Raw genomic sequence first — 20,209 nt, 5'->3', positions numbered from 1 at the left:
GAAATTCACCTTAAAAAGCCTTTGCCCAATTCTCACTTGAGAATATTTTGATTACGTTGTCAGCATTTTACCTGCGAGTAGGGAACATATGGCCTATCTCTGAGCACGGGAGGATGGTGGTGAGGACACACACTTTTTGGAGGGATTTGGCACAACAGGAGCAAGAAAGGGGACATCAGGTTGGCAACCTGTGGTCATCTTTCTGATCTCATCCATGCTTTCATCAACTGAATCCCAGGAGACACACACACACGCATGTGCACACACACACACTCAAACTTTACGCCATGCCCATCAGAGGCTCTGGTATTGCAATGTTGGCATTTGGACAATATTTGCGAACATGCTGGCAGATGTCAAAAGGCTTTGACGACAGGATTTTATGGGGGTAAAAAAAAAAAAGGACTAATACGGATATGCTGTAGTTACTGTGTCAGTTTGCTGAGTGCTCTGCACTGAGTGCTGCCAAAAAACAAGACTCTCGCATGCCACGGGCATAAAAACAGAAAGAAAATGCAAAGAAAACAAAGAAAACAGGTCACAGAATGAAGGCAAATTGTAAAAATAAATAGACCTGCCCAAAAGCATGTTGTCTTTTCGCAGTTGCAGGTCTGACACTATTTTTTAGCACTACTAAATAGACTCCTTTAATTTAAAGCAATTAAATTCAAGTACAACAATATTTAAGTGGCTGCATGCAGAGTGTTTGCTCAATGACTAGAAATGAAATAGGAGCCAAAAAAATATTGGGCACAAGTGTTTACAGTGCTTTACCCCTGAAGCCTGCAGGGTAATGTGAGGATTAATTACTGTTGAGTTTGACCCAAGGAGAACTAGAGCAGATTATCCCCCCCCAAGCTGAAAAAGAGGGCATTAGAGCTTGATGGACACCTCCATGGTGCAGGATGGCATGAAGGAAGTGCAAGGCCCAATTGACTTTGAGCTCCTTCACCTTAGCCATTTTTATTTCCACCATCAGAGTAGCACTTGACAAATACTCAATACATTGGAAAAATAAAATAATAATAAAAAAGACTAATGTAAAACAAAGCATTAAAAAAAAAAAAAAAAAAAAAGATTACGTGAAATCAAACAACACACATCTATTTCAACCCAGATAGAATAGACAGTGGAATAAAATGTAAAAGAACAGCTGTTTAAATTACATGTGCATGTTAAAAGACACATAACTCAACCGGGACAAAAAAATAACCTTATCCAGCCTTAATTAAAGCCTCAGGAGAGCCGAGAAATTTGTCGGCCCTTAACTATGTCCCGGAGGAAACACACACGGACGCATGTACGTGTGTTTCTACTGCGCCGGTCACATGGCAAATGGTCGCCTGGAGTCTCAAAAGCCGAGCGCCTCATGGCAGGCGGGCATTAGAGGACGAGAATAATGTGTAATTACAATAGACAGTCTAAAACAAAGCACTTCACTTTCAATGAGTTGCTCTTGGAGATAGGAAGGTTACCTCAAAGGGGAATTCTAATGAAGCAGATGGTTGAGTGCTCACAGGGGCACATACAACAGCACTGTCCTGTTTTTTTTTTTTTTTTTTTTTTTTTTTTCCCTAACAATCTGGCAACATTAGTGGCAGTCTGAGCAGCCTCACCTGCCTCTTGACCGCTTGTTGTGGGCAGCTGCTCCCCTATGTACACTGGATATATTAAGTCTACACACCCCTGTTAAAATATAAATAAAAATTACACCTCTGAATAACTAATCACATTCATTTATGTTGAATGAGGACACACATCGTTAAGCCTGCCTCTATTTTACCTTAAATAAATTTAAGATGTTTTCCCAGGTGTTTTACAGCTGCCCAGTCTGCTTGGATGTAGGTTCTTGCACACATGGACCCTAGGTGGTGCTCAAGCACCTGCCCTTTAGCTCCTGATGAAAAAAAAAAAGTGGCCTTTTTGCTGCAGACCTCTTCATTCATTATTTAAAAAAATAGAAATAGAATCGAAAACCTGTCATCAATTCCATCCCATTTTTAATGTCTAGTGGGCATTTATGTGAGTCCTTGGGAGATTGGTACATCCGCTTACAAATTACACAGTATGCATACTAACCACAAAACCTAGCATTATAGTATCCTTGAAAAGATGACGTGGCTACTTGCCCAACATTTTACAGACCCTTAAAACGGTGACTGTGTGCCCCCTTGTGCAAACACATTAAATCAGCTGTTTATTTTTTGTTCGCCTCGCTCTTAAAAAACCCCCACAAAAAATAGTCAATTGACAGGAGGGAAAAAAATATTTTCCTTGTTTTTTTTATGTTTGTATGTTATGTTATAATAATAATAATTGATCAAATAAGGTAGTGGGTAATCTGGAATAATTGTAAATATAAATATTATCAATGGTTTAGTTTGTGGTGAAAGTCAGCCAAATCAAAGTTTGCTCACTTGTTACGTAAGATCGTGCAGGTGGACCTGATAAAGTGACAAAACATACTCCAAGCAATTGTTTCTTTTTCATTTTATTCTATACCTTATGATTTCATCCAGCACGTGTGCTTATCGACAATGCATTGGTGGCTCCAGCTTCTCTCACTGACAAATACAAACACACACGCACACACACACACACACACACACACACACACACACACACACACACACACACACACACACACACACACACACACACACACACACACACACACACACACACACACACACACACACACACACACACACACACACAAACACACACACACGCACGCACGCACGCACGCACGCACGCACGCACACACACATACAGTCCTGTACCAGCCTCACATGTCCGTTATTGCTTTATCCCGTGTTAAAAGCAGAAAATAATCATTGTAATAATCCCTTTGATCGTGAGCAAGAGCGTTCAAAACGTCGCTCTCCCTCGTGTGTCCTTGAACACATCATATACACACAGGCTGAGGCTGAGCCTTCCCTGTAGAACATCTCATATTCTCGTTATGACCAAAAAATGGATATGTCAACAACTGTACATGTGATGACATCAGTTATTAGAATCTAAAACAAATACATAAATATACAATAAGTAGGTCCTATGGAAATACTAAGCTTGGTAAATATATAAGTACAGTTGAAAGAATGCCGCGGGTTATAGTACAGAATTAGGGTTCAACAAAAGGAGGCTTCAAGACGTTGTCGCCTCACAAAAAATGAGGTTCTGCTTTGTATTCTTTCCAGCTGACAATGTTAAATGTGCATCTTTGCCTTTTTTGTTCACACATATGTATATTTGTTTTGAAACAAACAGGCAGTAGTGAGAAGTAACGCAGATTCTCACTGACAAGTGAGCCACGATCCTGACAGTGGAATCTCATTACTACCCTGAAGGATCCGGCCGTGCTCTCTGAATCAATTGCTACGTGCTATTCTTAAACTGGGTCATATGCAGGTTAAACTGCCCGACATCACACACACACACACACACACACATACACAAATGTATTCGTTGTACACTTTGCGGTCAGCGCGACATTACCCTCGTGTCATTCCATCTCAGTAGAGCGGCAAAAGAGGATGCTCGCATTAGCCGCGGAAGCTAAATAAAAGGCCGTGTCAAAGGGCCTTATTCGGATGTACAACGTGAATTATGGTGAATGTATCATTCATTCTTTCGTTTTAACTTCAGACTCATACCAAAAATAGAAAAAAAAAAAACAGGACTGAGTTGGATTTTAATATCTAGCAGGTCGGTGTTAGCATAACCCAGATGTAGTACAGACTAAATATGGCAGACAGAATGTGGATATCAAGTCTGCTTTAATCATTTGTGTTTTTCCCAAAAATTATTGAATCTTTTCCGGTTATTTTTACGGATAGATGGAAATAGGAAAAAAGTTAGAAAATAGACTACAGGGGCGGAAAAGTTGATCTGACTCATCTTGATCCATCAGTTCTAAGCTGTGTACCAAGACTTCTGGCGTATAGTGGAATGCCTCATTTCCCCCGGCTCAAAATGCAGGTTCGATTTCGCTCCTCTAATCCTCAATCACAGCAAACGATTCCATTATTGTGCATCGCTGATTCATCAACCAATAGTCACGCACCAGCTGGGCAGCACAAAAGGGAAGTGGGAGGTAAAGATTAGGTGGCTAAATTGGAGGTGCAGCAAGCAAAATGTAACTTCACAACCAAGTAAAGCAAAGACTTTTAGAATTGGACTTCACACTTTCACTTTTAATAAATACCACGGAGAGGACACGCAGCTAAAGAATAAGCAAAGAGATCAATAAACAGACTTCCAAACAAGATGGCCGCAAGCGTTTGGACACAACACTGTGAGCTTTCGTGATCCTTCCACTGGCCTTCATTGTTTTTTTTTGTTTTGTTTTGTTCCCGCGCTGCCCTCAAACTGCCATGTTCTTCTGACGGGTGACGAGGAGACATTATGAAAACGGTTTGCTGCTTGAGAAAGTGAGTCAGCCTCGTTGTTGTTTTCCTTCCATTTGCCTTCCCATGTAATTCCCAGCTGATGTAGCGCTGTACTAGTACGTTACGCAAATAGTCTTGGAGGATAGAAATAGCAAATCCTCTTCAAGTTGAAACATTGCTGTCAGGTGAAAATCTTGTTACTCCAGTTTAGGTGATTTTTTACGGTTTTCACTCAGATTACGCAGTCTTCCGCTAGTTGAGAAATGTTCTTGACCCGGAGGATTATTATTATGAAACCCCAGCTGCCTCCCACTTCTTTTTGATTTCCATTACATAAATGCAAAGCACGGTCATGAGAAAAAAAAATAAAAAAAATAACGGCTTATCTTCCATCAACAAATTCCATGCTTTTAAGAGATGGTGTCATCTCTTGTAAGAAGTTACAATGGAGAAGACTATAACGAATCAATTCCAGGATTGTGTTGATCTCTGTAAAAGATCGCACTAATGCCTTCTGGCGCTACCTTCCTTAAAAACCAAATAGTCGAGACGCCCAAACCTGTCTTTTATCAGCACGAGTATTACAAGGTACTCTTTTGTGCTTCCACGTCAACACCTTCAAACCTTTCCAACGCCCCCCGACTCCTCTCGCCGCAATCGTAATCGATTCAAGCGAAGTTGGAATTATTTTTAGCGTTCACTCCGTCCTCTGTCGTAACACCCCCAGGGCTCGGTCTCTGCAACCTTTGGTTCTCTGGATGGTGGTAGACGCGCGACACGACTTTCCACGCACAGTTATGAGTCACACTGGCACAGATTTTTTTTTTTTTCGTTTTGGGAGTTTGAGCCACTAGAAGAGGAAAGGTAGTGATATATGATGTAATTCTGTAAGAATAAACCAACTTGGTGCAATCACACTCAAAAAAAGCTTATGAATATAAGTGATGTACAAGTGTTGGGCTAACTTTTTAATAGAATATCCAACACCCTTGAGGTTTTACAAGTTGTAATTCAAGCTAAATTTGTAAGGTAGAATACAGCTACAAAGTTGCGGAAAACCATGGTGAGAGTTATAATTTAAGCTTTGTGCAAGTTTGGGTGCTCTGTTATAATTTGTTACCCATTGGCTCCCATGAAAATCTGAACTTTCCAAACACACATTAACAGAGTATCATTAAATGTATTCCCATATACACAAAATAAAATTAATTTTCTATTTTATATTTAGCATTTTATTCCCTTATTTTTCCAACTATGTCTCACTAAATGTGTTCCCATATACACAAAATAAAATTAATTTTATATTTTACATTTACCTTTTGCATTTTGTTCCCTTATTCTTCCAAATATGTCTCACTAAATGTGTTCCCATATACACAAGACATTTTCTCTTATTCTCCCATATATGTCACCTAAAATATTTCTTGTCTCATTTGATTTATGTGGATGTATTAACATAGGCAATCAAACTCCCAAAGGTGAAATGACATTTTGCTCATCAAAAATCAAATCCTAAGGGTATTTAAGACGCATTCTTGTTGCTTTTCTATTTGCATGCTTGTAAATATACAGCAGTGTCACGTCCTGCTTGTTTGCTGCACCTCATTACTGGAATTGTGGAGAAGTGTTAATGAGGGGGAGATGGTCACAGAGTGGCCGTGTGTGTGTGTGTGTGTCTCCATGTTAGTCTGTGAGGGTCAAGGGACTACAAACATGTCTTGTTAAATAAGGCCGCTGTGACTGAGTTGATGGGGACTCAGCTGTGGGAGAGGAACCTGCCTGGCTCTGTGCATATCGTGATGAGCTGCAGACCAACTACTTCAAGCCACATCCCTGTCCTTGTTTGTTTGCCTAAATATTTTTTCCCAAATTGGCAATCTGGTTAAATTTGAAAATCTCCCATCCTTTGCAATCAAAGTCAGCAAAGACTATTCTAAGCGATTATCCTGAATTAGTGAGCCCCCACACCCCACCGTTCCTGATCTGCTTATTTAACCTGCTCAAAATTTGCGATTGCATCATTTGTGTTATGTGTGCTGTGTCGGTCTATTTGAGAACACCACACATGAGAAGAGCTGTAAGAACAAACAAGCTGATTTTTTTTCCCCCTTGTAATTTGTCGGGTCACTGACCTTTTAAAGATGGACTAAGATATTTTTAAAAATGAACGTTTGTATTCTAAAGACTATCCAATAAAGTGCATGATAATCCAGTGAAGGTCAATAATTTGATTGAGAAGAACTGATTGTTGATTAATCATGTCTTGAAGCATCAACAGAGTGCAGCCATTAGAGTGTCAACTACTTTGCTGTTTAAGACCAACATAATAAGCTAGGGGAAGTTGAGCAACATCCACTCCGTGGAACAATTCCCCTGGGTAGGCATGAAAAAACAGGAATTAAAATAGTGTACTAATTAAAAGTTCGTGGAGACAAACAGCTTTCAAATTAATTTATGCTTCCCTGCACCCAAATGGTCTCAATTGCACTAACATTATGCTACATATGCTTTCTGCTACACTTAAAGTATTGCATTGGGGAAGATGCTACTTGAACTTACCAAGTCTTATATCCAGGTCATTGTAAGCATGTAAGAATGTTAATCAACTTTTTCCAAAGGCCACTTTAGCAACAGAAATGTCTGCTGATAAAAACACGTCCAATATATTGAACCCGATTGCCATTTTTAAGTGACACAACAGTCTTGTTTAGTGCTACAGTAATTTTTTTTTTTACATACATTTAACATCTTAGACACGCCCACGTTGACCAGATAGCAGCCGTCGAAGAAAAAAAACCCCGCATATTAAGATTTATGTTGATTAGTGATGAAAATTTGAATTGTATTTTATTACATGGTCCGAGTGCTACAACGCACGACATGCTAATTGCAGTTTATCCATTTAAATTAAATCAAAGGTATATTTTCAAAGAAGTAAGGTTGCCTTCAATTCAAATTTGGAGGGTGAACCACCACTTGGGCCAATTATCAGGACAACTGACAATAAACTTTCATGTCTGTACATGTGCTGAATGAAAGTTCTAGTTTGCAAAGTGGAGAACAAAAAACAAAAAAATGAAGTTGCCTTGCATCTGACTGTCCTGCTGAGTCGCGCACTCACAAACAGTCGCAGACATTCAGGAAGAACGAAACAACACGGGTGTCGGACAAACGTTCAGCGGTATGGTTTTGGAAGACAAAGTGAGTTTGTTGGGACACGCACGCTACCGTAATCTCCACATTGTAATGGAGGCTAGCTCATTTGTGCCCTTCTTCGCCCTGCTTTCAAAAGCATCATCATTATTATTTTTACAATAAGTGATATAAAATAAGCGGGCGAAGGGGTGGATAAACCTTACTGGAAGTCTTTTTTGGTTTCCGAAAATCTTTTTGTCATAAGGTTTCAAAAGGTATACACACATACACGTGATAAATAAGCACAGTCTATACATTTGAGAATCAACAATATGAGATCCCAGATGATGTGTCTTCTTAGCAAAAAAAATGTAGATTTGCTTTTGCTGAGACACACAAAAAGCCTTGGATGCAGGTATTAGTGCATAGGTGCCTGCAGACAAAATGAGTATTTGTCTATTGAACTGCCCTCTCCCGTAAAGAAATGACGGTCCTTTAAATAGAGATAATTTTCACACCCTCCTCGATTAATGTATCACTTAAATATACCTCTATCTATATACATGACGTATAAATAAGAATTGGACAAAGCGTAAAACAGTGTTACCTGGTAAAGTGTCTCTTAAATCACAGCAAATTGAAGGTCAAATAAAAGGCGGAACACAGTGACATCTGATAAATGAAAATGACACCAATTCACAACGTGAAAAAGTTTGTGTGCATTTCAGTCTGGAGGAGCACAGGAGGGTGTGATCAATCCTCACAAATTGGAAGAAAGCTTTGAGCGGACAGTTGGAGTTTCTAGATCCGACGAGCAGGCAGAGGAGCCCCTCCGGAGTGACGAGGATGGCGAGGCTCCGGGGGAGTGAGTCTGATGGGGGCGGCCCGGAGAAAGCTGGACTGGTGGAGTCATATGACCGGGAACTGAGCTATACGGTTTGGATTTTAAAGTGGGTGAGGAGAAGGGTGAGTGGTAATAACCTGTTTCCGCAGAGGAGCAAGCAGTTTGGTGGCCAAAGGCCTGGGCTACCTCCTGGGGAAGTGATGGGTGCGAGCTCGATAGCAGCTTTAGATCCTCGGAAAAACGACCGGGCTGCGGATCTCTTCCTGCGGTGTGTGTCTGGACCGAAGGATGCGAAGGAAGAGAAGACTGAGGCATGAACAGAGAACTGTGGGATCCTGTGGCACTGGGTGGATCATTGAAGTGGAAAGTCCTGCTTGTCACAGGACTTTGAATAGTCGGGCTCGGTGCTACCGGAGTAAGGCATGGTGAGGCGTTGGCTGAACCGTACTGGGCCAGGGAAGCCAAGGCAGACCTCTCCAAAGACAACTGGTGTGGAAGAAATCCAGATTGGAGACCTGCCAGGCTAAAATGCCCAAGCGATGATGGTGAACCCTCAGTGGGCTGTTGGCCATTCTGTCCTTTGCTTGAAGATGGGGAGCTATGTGGAGGAGAGTGGAGGAGGTTCAAGCTACTTGTAGTCCTGCCTCCTCCAGCGAATTGTTGCAAGGGGGTCACTTGAGGATGCTTGGGAGGTGGCTGACTGTAGAGAAGCTGTCCTGGCATGGGGCTGGAAGAAACAGTAGATATTGGGCTCTGACAACGTGAAGAAGTATTAAGTCCTGTGGAGCCACCAGAGGCCCCCCCTGAAGGGCCACTCATTGCATGGCCTCCTACTGTGCCCTCTGTTGTCCTGTTCTTAAGTGTCGCAATACCCCCTCCTCCTGGCCCACTTGAACCTACCCCTATGAAGCTAGCTGCTGCTCCACTGGAAGCCCTTCCCAGAGATCCTCCTCCAGGATTCGATATCAGACAGTCACTCGAAAGACCGGTAAGGGAACCCACAGCTACCCCTCCAGCTGATCCTCCAGAAACCTTGGATGCAACAGAGGGGCACCCAAGCGATCCGCTATTGGTCACGTCTACGAGTAGTTTTTCAGATGTCCCACCTACTGACCCACGGGAAGTCCTTTCTAATGACCCTGCAACGGTTGTAGAGACCAGGAAGTCTATAGAGGACTCTCCCACTGTCCCAACTGAAGGCCTCCTTAATGATCCTGCAGTGGTGGCTGATACCATTGATTCTAAACAAGTTCCTTCCAACGAACCACCAGAAGCTCTCCCTGACGATCTGCCAGTGCTCATCCCTATGAGTAATTCTCCGGAAGCCCTTCCTAGTGATGCAAGTGAGACCCCACCCAAAGATCTCTTGGCTGACTCTGCTACTGAAACACAGGTAACACTGCTTGAGTCCCCTGTTGCTGATCTACCACAAGTACCACTCGTTGATCCTTCGGAACGCCCCCCAAGTGATTCCCCTGAGATACCCCCTGTTGCCCCCAACTTAAAGATTTTCAGTGAACTCGCTTCAGCCGTTGCAGCTGTAAAGTCCTCGCTGGCCCATCCTCCATCGTCTCCGCTCGGCCCTTCCAAAGACCCTCCGACTGCTCCACCCAGAGGCCAGTCCGCTGTACCGCCACAGGCTCCGACTGCACTTCCGCTTATCCCAGACCCCGTGCTTCCACCTGTCGATGTTTGGTGGAAGAAAGTAGACAAAGGAGGAGTAGTGGAGCGAAAAGGCTGCTGATGCTGCGGTTGCGAGTGCAGCTGGGCCAAACTAGATGAGGGCGAACCAGACGACGAGTACGGTCTGTGAGGAAGTGCAGAGGACCCGCTTACATTAAACCCTGACTTTGTCTCATTCAGTCCACGGTGGCTTCCACTACCTGAACCCTGTTGGCTAGAGCTATTTGTCCCTGAACCTGATGCTACGTGCTGAGCCCGAAAAGAGGCCAGTAAGGACATGTCCACGCCTGTGCGTCGTTTTGAAGGTGTGCTGGCAGGAGATTGCCCAGCAGATTCAAGAGCTGGTGATGATGGTCCAAAAGTGTGAAACTTCTTTTGCCCACTGGGGGGATCCTTCAGGGACCCCAGCACAGAAACCGGAGGCCTGAAGAGAGTCGGCGGGAGGTGGGGATGGTGCGTGAGAGCGATGGCGACCGAGGTGGTGGCGGCCGCCGCCTGGAGAGGCGCCTGGATTAGCGGGGCCCAGATGACAGGTGTGGGCGACGGTGGCGTTTGGGGAGGGGCGTTCTGCAGGAGGTGGGCACAGTGGGCCATGTCCCTGTCGTGTTGCACAATTTGTTGGATAATTTCATTCTCCTGGTAGTTGAGGACACCAGAGTTGAGGTCATGCTGGACCTTATGCTGCAGGATGGAGTTTTTCTTGCCTTTCATGCAGAGAAACAGACACACAAACAGAGAGTGATATGGGAGAAAGAAAGAGAAGAAAAAACAAGAATGAGCATTTCTTGTCAGCAGATAATGCTCTGCTGACATTTTCAATGTACTCATCTAACAAACTCATTCGACAGCATCACTACTACAACTTGTAGAGAGGAAATCACATCAAATGCTCAGGAAAGAGAAACAATGATTTTGCAAAATGCAATGGGCTAGAAAACCATAGTGAAGACAAAGGGAAACAACAATAAAAGACAGGTGGGAGACAACCACCCAGAGACAGGAGCTCGAAAAGCATGACAGCCTCAAGGTCTTTGTCTCAGGAGCTCTGACTGTGCGATTCCATAGTAACAAAGGGACTAAATACAAACAAACCTTCCTATGAGTCATTGCCTATTGGCGGGGAGGGGGGCGGTCTTAAACAAACAAACAAATTACACATTTGTCCTTTGATGTTTTACCTCTTCTTTTAATGTATTTTAAAGCAGTGGTTCTTTTACTTGATTCAAGATTGTTATTGGCTTGCTGACTAGGTTCTCCAAGTCAAGTCTCTCAAGGGTAAACAAGGTCATCGAGACACGGTGACTCCACCTCCCTCTGAAACATTGCAAAACTCTGACCTCTAAGTCCATTAACCATAGTGGAGCGGCGACAGGGTCAATTCGCAGGCCTGCCATCCTCAATTCCATCCTGAGTAAGCCCGAGATATTCCAAATGCAATTAGATGCAGATCAAGCCATCGGTCGTTATGACCGGTGGCTCTGCTCGGCTGGGGTGCTTCCTCCGAGGATGACTCCCCATCCACCTGCTTGCTAATCGCTCGCAAAAGCTCTAATCAGATTGTGCAAGTCCATCAACGGAGTCATTAATTTGTGCGTCAGCGCTATACGGTACGCCGCTGACGTTATTAAGGGAGAGAGGGACGTACGGGCAGGAGAATGGGCCTTACACAGAAGACCATCTCTAAGATCACTATCAGCCCACCGTATATTTTCAAAGCAGTCGTTTGCTACAAAGAGTCTCCCCCACAAGGAACGTCTCTTTACTCCTTGCTAAACATAGCCGAGGATAAAACTGAGCAGGCGAGCGATGGCTGAGTGATGATACGGACGTGCTTCTCATTGTGAATATTTTATTTGAACGGGGCTTTGAGTAGACTGATGGATATGCTGAGAATATCAATTGTCTGCATTGGGGATCAAACGGGGAATTCACAAGCTTTGACCAAAGTTTCCAATGGTTTGGCTGAGTACTCTTACGCCATGAAAAAAAAACGTGAAAGGCTTCCAGAGCCATCAGGGTTTTAATGACTGTTTGAATGTATGTTTCTTAAAAGAGATATCATGCTGAAAGATCCTTACCAATCCTGTCCAGTCTGTCCAGGGCAACTGTTTCAAAAGCCCGTCGCATCATGGGATACTCCTCCAAGACTTCGTTGAAGTTGTCCACCGACAGCGAGTAAAGACGACAGTATGTGTCGGCTCGCACGCTGGCCGTACGTCTGCCGCGAGTCAGCAAACAAATCTCTGGAAACAAAACAAAAAATAATAATCATGACATTTGTGAAGTCATTGTGTCTCATCGTTAGCTGCTAATGCAGTAACGCCTGAACCACACAAAGCGACGTGGCCGAATGACTGAACTGAACAACACATTTTCTCTCAGGAACTCACACCAGGCAATCAAACCTTGAGCACAAATGGAAAAAATATGCAAATTTTCAGTTTGTTTTCCAGAAACACAGAAGTATGAATGCGATATGTTACCCGCTAGGGTACTATGCTATTCCAGTGTATGATCAAAATAAATAAAAGGACTTTTCACATACAGCAATTTGCATGACCCATCCGGTGGACCTGCTGCAGGTTCTCGAATCACCTATAATGTTATCGCACGCTACAATCTCATAAACAGTGTCCCAAAACCTTCCCTGGAAAGTCTCAAATTTACAGGAACAAAAACACAACTTCCCTCAAACAGTGAGCTCTATTGGCCGTCGTCTAACATAGCTGTTCAAGAAACTAATGGTCCATTTAACCGGTTTGTACTGAGTTTATGCATCTGCCTGTACCGTATGCATTTACATGTATGTTAGTGTGTGTGCTCGCGCTGGTGTCTGCACAGAATGAGTATGCATGCATGCATGATCGGCGCCACTGTGTGCATATTTTATTCATGAGAGCTTTCCAGTGTAAGTGGCGGTGATAACAGAGGCTATATATTCTATATATATGCATATGCGGATACGAATGCACCTACGAGGATGCCGTAAATGCTAACTTTTGGGGGGGGGGGGTTGTATTCCATGTGTGGGTTAGGATGTGAAGGTGTGTACACGTCCATTTCATCCCAAATCTGTTTTGCGTTCATCTCTTTTCCCGCTAGCCCGCTGTCTCTTTCTCAGAAAGCCATTTGCCGTTTATCCCCTTCATATTCCGCATGTTGGCAAACACATACGCAGATCCCTCGGTGCTCGCGAGGCCACGTCTCCTTTAATCAATAAAAACATTTGTAGCGCCGGCTGTTGTTTATGTTTGGCTGCGAGGGTATGATGGCGGCGCGTGAGAATGTCGGCGAGAGGTTGAGCGCAATGACGAGGCTGCGTTAAAGGCTGGTAACAATCGTGGCACATCACGTCAATGCTACTCAGCAAGGCGACCCACTTTGTTTGAAAAAAAGGCCATCGGGTTCTTGTTTTAGGTTTCTCACCTGCATCGTTTCTTTTGCAAAGTTTTTTGATAGATTATTTATTGTGCTGAACCAGTTTTTCTAAATGTTTGCGATTTTGGGAGGTAGATCAGAAAGGTCAAGTAAATAGTAGCAAAGTCGTAATTCCACTCAATATTCGGGTTAGGGATTGTTCTTGCGACAAGATTTATTTCTCAAAAATGTCCATTATTGAAATGTTTCTAACACTCAGACCCTTGTCCCAAATCGGCTCAGAAAAGCTCCAGCTCCCCTCATGAACGGCGTGGAATACAAAATACAAAAAGAAAGGCTTGGTGTCTTGATCATACTGTACAGAATTCTAAAATGTGATGGAGTGCAAAGTAGCTCTCGGAATATGAGATGGACATTGAAGGCAGAATGTGAGTGAGGAACATGAAGTGCATATGAAAAGAGGAGATGGCTGAACAGAGCATGGCCAAGTGGAGAAGACAGCTGTGAATAGGCGAGTTTAAAAATACCCTGCATGTGTTTGTGCGTTGCGTGCACTGTAAGTGGTTGCTCGCGGGGGCAGCCCTGGCTGTAGCGGCGCCGGCAGCGGCATCGCACTGGTAATCCCCTCTGGAGAGGAGCACCGCAGCGCTGTATTAAATCCTCTTGTCCTGTGGCTTTCTGGATGAAGCCGGCGGGGCCAAGATGAGCTGCGAGGGCTGCAGGCAGTGAGCCCTCTGGCCTCGTGGACAGGTCTTTACACACAAGTCAAGCTCACATACTTAGCGGGGGCCATACAAAAGCGAGGAGGAAAGAAAGAATTTTATCCGCGGTGGCGTTGGGAGCCGTAGCAAACCCGCTCAAGAAGAAACAAAAAGAGCAGGACTAATGTCCTTAAATAACAGAGACTGCAAAAGAGGCTCAAACTTAACATGCGATAAATACAAAATGGCTACAGTGGAAACTTCTTTCAGCATTGGAGTGTTTTCATGAACACGCACGCAAAAAAACATGATTATCCGGACCGGTAATGTTAATCAACATTTTCTGAAGAAATTAGTTTGTAGATTCCCTAAGATATCCTTGGCCTCCCCAAAGAAAAAAATCCTAGCACCGCTAGTGGCGTGTACCATTGCTGCTTTCCAAAGAAAGCTTATTATATATTTTTGATTAGTTAAATCAAAAGACTAAAAAAAAAAAAAAAAAAAAAAGCAAAACATCTCTGCAGTGTTCACTTCTCAGTGGCTTTTCATGAGTTTGAATCATTGGATTTATGAATGAAACTGCATCCGCATATTAACTCTCATGCTTACTTGTGACTCATCACAAGGCTCCCAAAATAGGGACAATCCCCTGTTCAATGTCGCTGCCTGTGCTCTGCCTGTCTTGCTATCAAACCTCGGTCGTCGTCTTCTTTTTTCCATCCCCATCTCCAATCGTACATTTCTGTGCGGTCTGGAGTAACAATGAGATCAGCCGTCGACCGTTATTTGGGGCGGCGACAGCGCCAATGAACACCACACCAGTCGCAATACAAGATAACCGGCTGCAGATTAAACATCTCATTACACGTGATATCGTCCAATTTGAAGAAGCGTTTCGAGAAAAAAAGGAGAAATTCTTCTCATATGAAGGGGAAAATGAATGTGGCCACGCAATGAATTTTCCCACCGTGTCTGCTGGTGTATCTGGGCTGGCGGAGATATTCGGCCGCCAACGTGTTTGGCGAGAGGCCAATCTTTTTCTTCCACACTTATGAGACAAAGCATTCATCAAAATTGAATGACACCAAGGAAAATTGGATCTTGCTCGATGACAAAATGTTCTTTGACCTTGTTGAGAAAATACCAAGGTCAAAACTACACCAGTGACAGGCAGGGGCAATATAGAGTTAGAATATGCAAATAGTGGCATATTTTCTTTTTAATGGGTAGTCCACAATGCCGCAGCATAATTAGCCACATTTTAAAGGCGTTAAACCAAAAGTAAAAACAGCAAAACTAAGTCCAATGGAATTAGGTCAAGAATCTTGGCTACCAATTCAAATGAACCACACGACCCTCAAAGCGACAAAGTTCAAATGACCAAGTTGACCGCATGGCAGCTGAAAAGAGTCGAGAACATTGCACCATCTGCTCAAGGGGGGGGGGGGACTCAGTTCCCATCCAACTGCTTTTCCCAATTCCCGTTTGCATGTTTCTGAGAATAAACAAAATCTCCATTTTATCCCTCGCCTGAGATGCAGTCAATTTACAACATACTCAACGCTCACTGTGTCATTCATGACAGGGCTACACGGTCCACGGACAAACAACGCCCTCTCCGTCATTGTTTATCGACTTTCTCTTGACTGCATCCGCTCTGGAGGCGGGTGGGGGGGAGCAGCGCTAAAGTCGGTCAATAAAGCTGTCTCTTCATGAGGTAACGCACTTGCCACACAGGCTGAACAGATTCAGGACAGACAACATGCACTACATGCTGCTTTTGCCCTTTTCGATACTCAAAGACAAGAAAAAAAAAGACATGAATAGTATACACTTCTCTGAACAAAAAAAACCCCACTAGCTCGAAATAATGTATTTTATTTTATTTTTTTTATAGACCTGAAAACGACGGAACCATGGAACTGCCAATGTGGAATAAACATTTTTGAATAGAAAAAGGCATTTTAAACGCGTGTATGTATATATATATATATATATATATATATATATATGACTATATATATATGACTATATATATATGACTATATATATATGACTATATATATATGACTATATATATATATATATATATATATATATATATATATATATATATATATATATATATATATATATATATATATATATATATATACATATATATATATATATATATATATATTTAGCCGAAGATAGCTAACAAAAATATAAATATTTGCATTTGTGAAGAACATACAGGTGAGGGTTCACCCACTATAATTAGCTATACCTACAGTCTATGGTTGTGATGAAAAATAAAATACAGGGCATAATATATAAAGCTTTTATTTTGATAAAATGATTTGAAAATGATCGCACACGTTTTGATGCACCTGCTTACAACTTGCACTCATTTGGGGAGAAAATCAAACACTAGCCTATTTTTGCAGTGCACATGGTCCTGCATTCGGTTGAGGTAAGCACAGCAAACATTGTCCGTGCTCACCAGTGTGCATGGATGTGAATTAATGAGCGGGTGCATGCGCGTGGGCCCGCTTGGACTGTGATCATGTGGCCGTTTCCAGCAGCTCTGCTCTGCTCTGGTCTGGCAACGCTCACCTGGGCTCCAGCTCCTGCTTGTCAGCTCGCATCTGCCTCCTACACACTGTAACAGAACTCCCCCCTTTCGACCTCCCGAGCCAGGCCACTGGACACTGTCTACCTCCTCAGAAAAAGAAAAAGTCTTTCTTTCTGATACTTTCGTTGCACTGGGGCTGATGCTTTTGTTTAAGCCTCGCCTGCTTGCTTTGTCATATTGTTCCCTCATTGGCTGTTGACAGTAATTTGTACAAAGTGGAATCATTTGATGCAAATATTAGACAAGGCAGTAAAAAGCATGAATCTACAGGCCATTTATTGTGTTATAACATTATTGAGCCACTTTATCAACTTTTTTTGCATTAAAGAAATAAAACAACTAAAATGATTTGCTTTTTTCTTTGGGGGTAAAATGATAACACGTATTTTCCTAGCTTTTCATTTACACATTGCTAACAACTATTATAATTTTAATACATTTTATTCATACTCAAACTTCTCTTTTTAGAATTTTAATACATTTTATTCATACTCAAACTTCTCCTGTTTCCACGAGGAAACAATAGACATGCAAGCTTTTGCATGTTTTTTTTTTTTTTTTTAAATACATTTGTGATTTTACTCTCATTGACTATGCTTAGAATTAGGGTGATATATGCCAATTTATTAGTTTGTCACTTTTAATTTACTAACAAAGGGCATATAAATTATTTTATCTATAGACAAGAACATATCTACTGTATGACCTTGATAAATCTATATAAATAGAAACACAGTATAAGGTTTGCTCTCTGTCGTGGAAATAAAGCAAGAAAACACGCGACCTCGGGCACCAAGGAAAAACAGCAGGCACTCTGAACCCGATGAGTCAAATTTTGAAATATCTGGCTCCAGCAGAAGGCACTTTGCTCGCCGGAGGGCTGGAGTGCTACAAATAAGAGGCCATGGCCGAGCATGGTGGACAATCTTGGCAGGTCTCAAGCTGCTTTGCTACAAAAAAAGGGGAGGGAGCTCGGGCACTGCAGACACATCAAACAATAGCAGCAGGGTAGGGTTTGATCGATTCACTTTGGAGGCCAAACATGAAGATGGAGTTAGACAGAACGAGCTGCAAGGGGAGCAGACAAGGAAGCCAGTAGCAGATGGTTTGGTTTCCCAAGGCAGCTGACCCCAGCTTTACTGAGTCATTCTTGGAAGTTGATGACCACCAGAGGAAAGACCAAGCGTCAGTCAGGGAACATTTTTATTTTGCAGTCACTACGAAACGAAGACTCTCCAAAGCTTCCGCTAAAAACTGGGGCTCATAACTGACAAAAATATTTGAGTCTCTGCTGCGATATATCATGTCAACATAATTCCTTCACACCAATTACTACTTTTCTTTCAGCCGGGACTTTGGCGCCATCTTGTGGCATTTTAGAAGATGACCAAATCTCTGAATGGATAAGAAGGGGCACCTATGAGGTCTAATCAAAGGCAGCCGTTTGAGAAGCATTTCCGTCTGTCATAACACAAGGTCACGGAGCCCCATGCTCCACAATTACCCAGCCAACAAAGGATGAAGTACAACATCCTACAATAAGATTCTCGGGCTGGCCGCCGAGACGGGCAGCAGCGGCGATGCTGTTCAGATAAGTGTTTCAATACTGAGAGCAGAGAAGAGGATGAGGGTAGATGAGGGTGCGTTGGGGGTGGGGGGTGGGGGGCATGTTGTCTTCCTGAGCCCAGAGCAGCATTCAGAGAGCAGGCTTGGCAGCATTTCATGTGTCCCTCGGCATTAGCGCTGCAGTCACATTACATTTCCCCCTTTCGGCGGGATCGCTGGGTGCCCAAGCCGACGCTCCCGTCCAGGACATGTCGTGTCCACTTTAGACATTTGGAAGGCTCAAGCTTATCCAGTAGCGGACAAAGTAGAGCAGACGGTTGAGTACATATAATTGCGTAAATAATTCAGGGTCTCGATGAATGAATGAGTTACGCTAACATGGTTTTGTCGACATGCTGATGTGCAGTTTCGCACAACATTCACTGCAGCCTAAACCAAAAGCCCGGCTGATGCTTTTTGACTTACCTTCAAACTACTTCAAATAGAAAACTAAATTGCAGAGGTGAAATGGCCATTTCTAATGAACATTTTTTCCACCCATTAACAAGGAAAGAAACTGTGCAACATTTTGTGGTCAAAAATCAATTATTAGGGATATTACACTATTTTATCCAAAACGATACCAAAATGAGAACTCAAATTTAGAGCAGTCACCAATACCAAGCACCGATACCACTATTACCTTTGAAACACAAAATTTTCCCCAAAAGAGTGAACATTTTTAAAATGCTGTATTTCTAGATAAATCCATTTGAAGTAGTGTAAAAAATATTTTAGGACAAAAAAAAAACCCAACACAAACTTTAAGAAAGTGGCTGTGTACAATCTGGTGACAATCCAAACGTTAATTAGCCTTGGTGGAAATCTGCTTTCTCCGGACTGCCATTTTAGTTACCGTTCAACTCCCACTCGTTCGGATAGTGACAATCACAGCAAAATGTACGTGCTGATCCCGCCATTTAATTTCATGAATGACTAACCCGTGTTTGGTAACAAACTCCCTGTGGTTTAGGGCTTACCTCAGTAGCCTCCCCGCCCCCCACCCCACTCACCACAGGAGTGGCAATGCCAGAAATAGACACACAATGTGGGAATCAAAAGCATCAAAATGCGGGAGAGAAACGATTGCAGATCCAAGACTTTAGATTAGAGCAAAGCGAGTGACTTTATGTTTCAGAGCTGGAGTGTATTAGAACCTTTATATTATGTCACGTGTATTACACAACCAAGTATATATAGCATGTAATACAATTTCTGAAAATAACACTGTTACTTATATGGTGATGTCCTTAAAAGATTATGTTGAAAAAAATATATATATCTTCTCCAACATGAACTGAAAGCAGTTGGGAGCAACCATTGTAACGTTCAATATTTACGATCGTGAAAATTACGTATATCCAATCAGGAAACAACTTGACACTTGTTCAATTGTTGGGCAAAACTAATAGAGGTTATTGGGTCGTTTGTATAACGTGTCAGAAAATGACAAGAGTTTGCAATGGTAATGTAATTTCCAGAAAAGCTAACAGTTACCCTAGCCGCTTGAATTTCTTCTTCCACTACTACTTATTTTTCCTTTGTATTTCTGGATTCTCTGTGGCAGCACACACTATAGGAGCACATTTGAAAATTTGATTTAGATTTTAAAAATGGTTATGCGTGTACTCCGCTTCAGGCATTCATGTTGTGTTCATTCTATAACACGGACGAATGCATTACCGAGATTAATGTTTTGCGGAAACTACGAAGGCGCAACATTGCCTTGACTTTGAACTATAGCTTAGACGAGGACGAAGCGAAGGGAGAGAACAACTTTTGGCCTCACAAAGAGGCATGGCCATGTTTACTGAGAATGTTGATTAGGTTTTTTTTTCTGCATGTGCAGAGA

At 42.6% G+C, this 20,209-nt stretch overlaps 1 protein-coding gene across 1 annotated transcript in view; it reads right to left on the bottom strand.

Moving 5' to 3' along the window:
- Positions 1–1,693: 1,693 nt before the first annotated feature.
- Positions 1,694–20,209, bottom strand: part of hcn4 (hyperpolarization activated cyclic nucleotide-gated potassium channel 4) — a 57,692-nt gene continuing 39,176 nt past the window's right edge. The window contains exons 7-8 of the mRNA XM_085907984.1: positions 12,135–12,299; positions 1,694–10,760 (exon numbers count right to left, since the gene is read on the bottom strand). Coding sequence (XP_085764110.1) covers positions 8,290–10,760; positions 12,135–12,299 — 2,636 coding nt within the window. The 3' untranslated portion in view covers positions 1,694–8,289. The remainder of the gene's footprint in view (positions 10,761–12,134; positions 12,300–20,209) is intronic.

Source organism: Syngnathus leptorhynchus, chromosome 3 (assembly GCF_054491065.1).
Source record: "Syngnathus leptorhynchus isolate UIUO chromosome 3, UIUO_Slep, whole genome shotgun sequence".
Lineage (NCBI taxonomy): Eukaryota > Metazoa > Chordata > Actinopteri > Syngnathiformes > Syngnathidae > Syngnathus > Syngnathus leptorhynchus.
This window is presented reverse-complemented; position numbering and strand designations above follow the sequence as displayed.